The 9,052-nt window shown below is 28.1% G+C and overlaps 1 protein-coding gene across 1 annotated transcript; it reads right to left on the bottom strand.

Annotated features, from left to right (window-relative positions):
• Positions 1-3,487: 3,487 nt before the first annotated feature.
• Positions 3,488-7,477, bottom strand: LOC145830229 (glucose-fructose oxidoreductase domain-containing protein 1-like). Its single transcript, XM_082938166.1, has 6 exons — positions 7,248-7,477; positions 6,162-6,273; positions 5,899-6,026; positions 5,257-5,575; positions 4,581-4,942; positions 3,488-4,001 (listed from the first exon to the last, which is right to left on the bottom strand). The coding sequence occupies exons 1-6, from the start codon at positions 7,446-7,448 to the stop codon at positions 3,936-3,938; spliced, it is 1,188 nt and encodes a 395-aa protein (XP_082794292.1). The 5' UTR covers positions 7,449-7,477; the 3' UTR covers positions 3,488-3,935.
• Between the last annotated feature and the right edge of the window lie 1,575 nt (positions 7,478-9,052).

The following is a 9,052-nucleotide window of genomic DNA, read 5'->3' as shown; positions in this document are numbered from 1 at the left end:
AGATAGATACCCCTCCTTTGTTTTTTGTTTTTTTTGTTGGAGGGGAAATGTAACGAAGTCGATTCTCGATTTCGTTGTTTTATACTTTTCCGCAAGTTGGCTTTATAGTCAGCCGAAATTGTGTACTTATTTCAAGATAACGACAAGAAATTGCCAATTAGCCTTTAGCTCGCGCACTACGCGCAGCTCTATACTGTTGTTCTTTATTTATGTTTTTTGTATTGTTATTGTATTGGGCTCACTTCAGCCATAAGGCCGTGCGGAAAGCACACTAACTTTAAGACACTTATTTAAAGAACTTTTTTATGATTTTAATTTTATAAGATCTGGATGTATATTTGCATTATTGTATTATCTTGTGCTTAGTTCAGCCATAAGATAGTGCAAGAAGCACATAACAATTTAAGACTCCGAGTTAATAGTAAGACCTATTTTTGTATTTAAAATTGTAACATTCAAACACTTTAAGAACAATATTAAGAACATTTGTATTTGTAGAATTTTGTGTTTATTTGCTGTGTTTATTTTCGTAGTTTTATTCTACTCATATATTAGCTTCTTGATCACTTCTACTTTCTTTTTGTCACATTAACCTCACTTATTCAATAAACTCACTTTATTAAAGAAAGTATATATATATTAGGTTTATTACATATTTATTAATTACTAAGTTAAATTTAATGAGTCAGGTTACTTTAATAAAACCTTTAGCACAAAAAAAAAACGGGACTTCCCCAAGTTAAAGGTAGTTCATACCACAGGCCTCGGACTACAAACTAAGTTTTTAGGTGTCATAGCCTAAAAAATAAAATGACAGACAAATTATGGGAACTAAATGCTTATATTAACAAAATTAGGGAGAAATAGTTATTTACGAGCCAGAGGCGTTACGTGTGTTAAGTAAATGCACAATTTATAAAACAAAAACTAAACTAAAGATAGTTTGAGTGGTAAAACTTTAATTTTATCAATAAACTTTTGTTTAGAAATGATTTGTTGCAAATGTAGTATTGTGATCTTACTAAGTTAATTTTGAAACTAGAAAATTAAGAAAACTCAAAGTAGTTTTGTAAAATTTTCGCATCCCTAACAAAAACACCACGAGTCGCTACTGCACTGAACTGATAGGCAGATAAATATACGTTCATTCTACCAACGGAGAAACCATATTTGGCTGTTGAAATGTGTGTATTTATTCTGCTTGTTACATTGTAAAAATAAGGAAAAAAGCTCGATAGCTATGATGGCTTTAAACCAGCGTACAAAAAATATTCGGTGTCATCACTTAATGTTACTAGTGTCTTACATTTTGTTTGAAAAATTTAACCGTTGGTATCACCGAAAAATCAAACTAGAAATGGTTGTGGTGAACTTGATTAATGTTCCAGTAAAAATTACTAGTATAAGGTTGTATAGTCAATTAGCATCTTATCCAAAACAAGATTATAGAAAAAAAAGATTTTTTGAAAGCCTACAAAGAATAACATTCATAAAAAGGTGTTTGAGTCCAAAGTTTTAGTCTAGTGTCCCTGAAACTTTTAAAAACTCATAAAAAGTTGTTTTAAAACTTTTTGTAAAATAACTACATTAAGTAGATCTAGAGTGCTTTTGTACGTATGTTTTTGTTAAAATTTGATTCATTTATAATAAGCAGAAGGTTTTGATAGGTCTTCTATTTTATGATTGTCTTGTTAATTAAGTAGTAATTGTTAAAAACTATTGAAAAAAAATTGTACTTGTTGTCAATTTTTTTTTTAATCTTTTGTTACTGTGTTAAATTAAAGAATGTTAATTAATTGATTTTTATTAGAAATTGGATGTAACAGTAAAACCTTAATAAAAATTCTATTATTACTTATTTTTTTGAGTTTGATGTCAAGTTAATACTAAAAAAGATATGTTATACTTATTGTTTCAATTATTTTATTAATGATATATGTACTTTCTTAATACAAACAATATAACTTTTTGTACCTACTTACCGTTTTTCTTTTCTTAACATTTTTATACAACTTACTAATTTCAATTAGATATTAGTTAACACTAGTTTCCAACTGCTGGTCATGAGTTCACAGTGATAACATAATTGGCAGATACTTACTTGGGGACTTTAGCTTAATGATTTTCCCACACTTTGTGGTTTTAGTATTTAGATTTTTCTATTGTAAGTGTTTGCCAAATGACGTATCATCAAGTTAAATATTTATCAGTTAGATCGATAACTTTTTCTAATTTTTTGTTAGTTTAGAGCTAATTAACAGGTGATGATAAATCGATTGTTTGACCTTCAATAAACGTTCGTTGTTGTAAAGGGAAGAGTGAGTCTGATATTTTTTTATTACAAAAAAAAGGCTTTCTGTTTTAATTACACAAAAAATTGGCAGATTTATCTAACCAGATAAAGTTGGGGAAAACTTTGATCGCCTGAATTAAAGCACACTGTTTTGGAAGACTCTCGTAAAAAAATTACCTCGAGTCCCACTTAATCTATTTTCGATGCTAAGCTATAATACCTGTTTCTTTATACAACCAAATTTTAATTAAAAAAACAACTCAGTTTAAATCAACTGCTTAAATCTAACTTTAGTTATTAAACTATGAAAATTTATAAACTTACGTTGTGCACGCATTAGGAACTAATCAATCGAAAATTATAATTTTAAAATTACGGAAATAAATATTTCCTTAGTTATAGAGTTTACTGTTGGTAGGAATTGCAAATAAATGAAAGAATAATTCTTTCAAACGATATTAACATTTACTTTATTAATACAAACGAGTTTATAAGTTTGATAATTATATTTATTTATTACTATACAAACACTTTTTGATTAATGTAAAATGACTTAGTAAAACTGTGTACTTGTAGGTAAAACTTGATAATGAAAAAATAAAAAGCTAATAATACAAAGAATTACAAATCTGTTGTGTATTTAAGAAAATAGTTATTTATTAACACCGGGATACTAGAACTCCAGAATTACCTTAGGATTAATCTTGTAAGTACTTTGGTTAAAAAAAAGTAGCTTAGAATAACTTCTTGTAATTTTTTTCACTTTGACAGAACAAAATTAAAAATTGAAAAATGTTTGGTTCACTCATAGAAAAAATTAGATATTACAAAACAGACCAAGACAAGCAAGGTAGACGGATATAAAATAATAATAATCAACTAAACTAACATTATTTTTCTTTCAATAAATTATGAAAAAAACCTACATAAATCAATACATGTCCTAGATAATCCGTGAAACTGTTCATTTTTTAATACAATAGGAAAATTTTAAGAAGATTCATAAATTTATTTACAAAAAAAATGTTTTTGAAAAGATATATCTAGTGCAAAATCTGAAACTACTATTTTTAACAAATTAAGTTGATTCTATTAAATAGTAAAATAAACTAATACAAATGGATATTGTGAATGGTTTTACTAACTAGTTTAGTATCACAAAAAAATGTTTAGAAAAATTAGAAGTTAGTTTGATTACCTTTAATATTGAATTAAAATGCAATTTTTATTTAACTTTCAAAAATAAAAATTCACAACAAGTTATGCAAGTCATTCAAAACAGAGTTTTGTTAACTGTAGAAAAATTTTAGTATAAAGTTCATTTTTAAACGTTATAAAACTATCACTCATTATTTAGAAATAATTGACACTTTTAGTAGACAAGACATCAAAACTTAGACACAATAAGGAGATCACTGCAGGTTATTCTTAATGATAGTAGACCTACGACAAAAGAAAAAAATAGGAATGATAATTGAATACGTGCATAAAATATTTTCAAAATTGTGTCCAGATTCAAAAAAAAACTATGCATAAGAAATAAAAAGCATCAAAACACTAAAAAAATCTTTTACAAAACAATACTACATTAAGACATGTTAACAGACAGCAAGTTTTAGCAGTTTAGAAATTGTATTATTATTTACAGATTGCTCAGTGAGGTAGTGCTATCCATAACTTTTGTGTTTTCTTCGCTGTTGTTTGAAACCTTTTAAAATTGTATATTGTTAGAACTTAATTTTATATTAATACTTTTTGCTGTACAAAGCTATAAAAAGGAAGTCACATTCACAAAACAATCCTCTCAGTTTGTGATGATTTTAAAATACAATCATTATTTATTGAAAGTGTTCAAAAAATCAACAAGTTTATTGATATGTTTTTATGTATATCAAGTACTAAGTGAAGACAAAAAAATCACAAAAATAATGAAATCAACATCTTAAAAGCAATTCGTGAAATAACACACTTTTTCATTTTACTATAGTGTTAAATAATAACTTAAATATACAATTAAACTTCACTTATTACAAAATGATATTAAAATTTAAATATAACCTTTCTATTAGTCAATAAAATTACCGTTCTTAAAACTTAAAACAGGCCTAAAGATAAAAATCATAGAAATCTACAAGTTATTGAAATGTAAGTTAATACTTTAAAAAACGATTCAGAAACTAAAAAATAACTTTGTGGTAATACAATAATGAACAGTGAATTATTCATAACATAGCATGTATATTACAAAATACTATTATTTTTAAGTATTTTACGAATCACAACCGACCTGTTGCCAAATAGTAGTTCGGCTCGTGTCTCTCACGCAGTTGCAGACCTTCTGAACGTTGAGATTGTCTGCGAAATCAGCTGAACATTCAAGCTTCCCAGTCTTCCACGATGACACCGAGCTTTTCTCTGCCACCAGTTCTTCCTTAAGCCTTTTTACAGAAGCAAGAATACCCAAGCAGAAAGGGACAGGCAGGACCTCTTCCACATCCGGGAACGCTTCCTTCAGTTCTTCAGGAACTTCTTTCGGGTCTTCTTCTAGAGTTTCTTCCTCTCCACTCACTGATCCGAGCAGTTTGCCGTTTTTCGCTTTTAGGTATCCGCTTTCGTCGATTACTAAAACTTCGTATGAGAACTTGGAACCTTGAAAAGTTATAACATTAGTAAGAAATAAAATTATCACTATTCAATGGATCTATTTTGCCACAGTTTTTCAACCTTGCTGTATTATCAGGCAATAAAACGCTGGAATTCGAATATGAATGTTTTTGCACAATATGAATTAGAATCATATAATAACAGTAAAAGTAAATTCTTAACAGAAAAATGTCATATAAATGATGGATATGATTTACTTGTGTCTCCTATGAGGCCACTAAAGCTTCTTAAAGTATCATAATGAAAAAACAGTATTAACCAGGGAAGCCTACAACAAAAATATTAATATAGCTAATTACCTGGGATATTGTTATTGAACGTCACATCACAAACAGCATCTTCCAATTGCATCTGAAAAGCGCAGAAGTCATCAGATGTTATCTGACGAAATCCGCTTACTTTTTCAGTGTTCTTCTTCAGAGTAGTCAGCACGCTTGAGTGCACTTTCGAAGCTCTTTTCCCTGTGACGTATGATATGACGTCAATGAAGTGAACGCCGAAGTTCTGCAGGAACCCTCCCCCGTTCCTGGCATCGTGCCACCACTGGTAGCTCGTGTTGTTTATCATCAGGTTGGAGTGCACCCTGACTTCAACAACACCAATTTTGCCAATGTACCCCTGGAATAAGTTATTGTTATTATCATTATTATTAGTAGACTAATTATAATTGAAAGCTAGTTTTTGAAATTTCTATATTTTCAAGAGGAATGAACAAATAACAAAAACTACTAAAATCATTTGTTATATCTATATAAATAAAATAAACTTTGGCTATCTTTTCTATTTTTTAAAAAAGGTAATTTTATAGAAACCTTGAAATAAAACAAATATCGAAATATTTGACAAAGAGTCAATGAGAATTCATACCTTAACTATGACATATAGTTTAAAATTTATTAATAATTAACAAAAACAGCTTAAATTATATGTTTGGATCTCACCTCCTCAATATGTCGCTTCATGCTCCTGAAAGTATTGAGATGTCTCAACGGGTAGTTGGACATGGAGAGGAGAGATGGATAGTATTGAGCCGCCTCCAATATCTTCTCTGTGTCATGGACGTTCGTACCTGAACAACAAAATTTGTGAAAACTTAACTTGAATTTAAAATTTTTTGAGTGTAAAGTTGTTTGATGGTCAAGTTATCATTTTACTTAGTAGGTATTTATGAAGACTAACCATACCATTAATAAATTTCACTTACCCGCGCACGGCTCACAAACCACCATCTTTCCCAACCTCAGAGTTTTCAGCGCGATCTGAGCTCGCAATGGGGGCATGCAGCCCACAACTGACAGCTCCACTTGATGGTCGACCTTTAAATATAAAAAAGTAGATACAATTTTGAATAATAAGCAATGAAGAGGAATTTACACACATCAATACATAAAGCTAGTACAATGGTTGGGAAATAGTCTGGGTACGTAATCTTACAACTGACAACTGGTGGTCAACCTATAAAGCAATTAAGATGTTTTGTTGTTAGTATAACTTTTTCAAGACTCTATGATTTACATTTAAACAGTTTCTTTAAGTTTATAGCTAACAGTATAAGGAAAATAAATATCAAAATAAACAAATAAGGGTTTGTTTAATGTATGAAAGATAAGTAAATGATATCATAATTAAACTTAATAAAACTATGAATAACTGTCATGAAAAGAGAAGTGATTTCAGTTAGAAAATAAATGTAGCAAATTTTCACCTGATGGTTGACCTTCAAATATAAATAAGCTGATTTTTTTTTGAAGATAATTTAGTTGTCAAATTTCTATCAAATGTGTAAACTCAAAATTTTTAACAAGTTTAGTGAACAAGCATTTACTAAATACAAAAATTTACACAGAATAAACTTATCAAACCTTGCTGAGTAGGATTTATATTAATAAATTTACATATATAGTTAATTATAGTTTGATGAAATTAAATTAATTTGTTTATTGACAACTCTACCTGGTAGTCAACCTATAAGTATAAACAATGAAACATATCTTGTTGGACAACAAGCAAAAGTATGAAAGCAGTAAAGAGGCAATATACGAAGATTTGTGATAAAATGCACAATCAGTATGATGAACAAGTAACCTTGGGTGCATAATCAAGTTGATACATTTAATTTTTATAATAACCTAAGAGTTTTAATTTTTTATTCAACCTACATAAATTTTATTTTTTTATGTTATCAAAATTTTGTTAAATTAATAAAAAATGTTACTTAAATTATAAAATGCTATTAACAACAGCAGTGAAAATCAAAGTAATATTTTTTTTTAAATATGAAGCAAACAACCTTCAATAGAACGTCATCAATCTTGTCAGAGCTGAACAGGACCTGGTACTCTTGGGCCATTTTGTCTGCCTCCACTTTGTTTGTTCCCCAAATTGCATTGATTTGGAAGGAGTTTTGTTTCAGTAGGTGGAGGTGGATCCTTGATATCATCCCTGTGCCAAATATGCCAACTGTGGGCAGCTTTGCGGGTTCCATTGTCATTTGGGTATCATTTAAAGTTATATTAGAACAAGTTATCTGTCAAGATAATTTGTGGTGATTAGTAGAAGTACAAATAAAAACGATGAAATACTTAACGAACTGAACATTTGATATTAATAAAATATAATTTTCCAAATGTTCTCACTGCAAGCAGTTTTGTGGGTTTATTAAAGGTTTGTATAATTTGGAAACCAAATGAGTAATAGTGCTCAATCTTGAAATAAAGAGCCAAATTAAGGCCATAGGGGGGGGTCCATTTTGTTTTTTACAACTTGATCTTATTTTGTAGAATTTAATTTGAGCTATCAGACACTTTTAACCGCTTAAAAAAACTCAAAGTAACTTTTGAGATATAAGCGATCAAAGAAAGGGCGTTCAATACGTTCCTTATGGAAGGCGAAAACTAAAAATGCGAAAAAAGACTATTTCACTAAAAATCTATCTCCTCCTTCATTTTTTGAGTAATCTTTCTCAAATTTTCACAGAATGTGTATCATTAAACTTTAAAGAGATCTATTGTAAGAAATTTTTTAATTTTGAGTAAAAAAAAAATTATTGTCAAAAAACTACCCTTTTTTTTAGTTTTTTGTGGATAAAATTTTTATTTTTCAAAATTTCAAAAATTCCAACAGTACAATTCTTCAAAATATTAAAAGGAACATTTCCTGAAAATTTGAAGTCTCTAGGTCAAAAAATGAAGGAGGAGATAGGTTTTTAGTGAATTTTAAAATTTCCGAGAAAATTGACCCCGAAAAATTTGCGGTCCATACGTTTATATTGGAAAATTTTTACAAAAAGTTAAATATCTCAAAAGTTAAATGATATTTTTGAATTCTATAAAAACTGGCTTATAGTTTGTACTTTAAGCTTTCATATAAAAGCCAAAGTTAATTTTAGTAAAAAAAAATGTTGGACCCCCCCCTATGGCCTTAATTAATAATTTATTGACTAAATTGCAACCTTACTTAGTAAGTTTGCAATTTTGTCAATAAATTATTAAAGGTTTGTAGTTATAAATTGTTAATATCTGAGAAATATTGAGAATCAAATGATTTGTTGTCAAGTATTTCCAAAACTAGTTTCTAATTGCAGACTAATTTTAAGAACAATTGAAATAAGCATTTTTTTCTTCAAATTGCTTATTTAATGTAGTCATTAAGCAATAAAACCTTATATAACTATTTATTTGTTTTACTAATTGTAAACAACTATAAAATTATTGTTGTTATACAAGTATATTAATGTTGTAAAAAAACTATAAAACTTCAATCAAAAACGCATAAAAACACTTTGATAAACTAAACTAGTAATAAATTTTTAGTACAATATTTCAAATATAAACATATCAGCAAGTTCAAAATGACTCACTTCTAAAATAAGAACTAAAAGCATTTTATTTTAATTAACTTTTTGAATAATCGTAGTACATTTTTACTAATGCAAAAATAAAACTATTTTTTGAACAAGTTAAACACATTTTTATCGAAAAATTTAATTTGTTGAAAAATTCACAAAAATATGAATTTACTTACACAGTCCTAAAAAATAATAAGTGTTTTAATTAAGCAAATAAGTATTCGTATATTTAGTTTACCAAAGTTTAC

This window comes from Thalia democratica, chromosome 1 (assembly GCF_965202585.1).
Source record: "Thalia democratica chromosome 1, ktThaDemo2.hap1.1, whole genome shotgun sequence".
Taxonomy (NCBI): domain Eukaryota; kingdom Metazoa; phylum Chordata; class Thaliacea; order Salpida; family Salpidae; genus Thalia; species Thalia democratica.
Note: the sequence above shows the minus strand (reverse complement) of the source record. Positions and strands in the feature narration are given on the sequence as shown.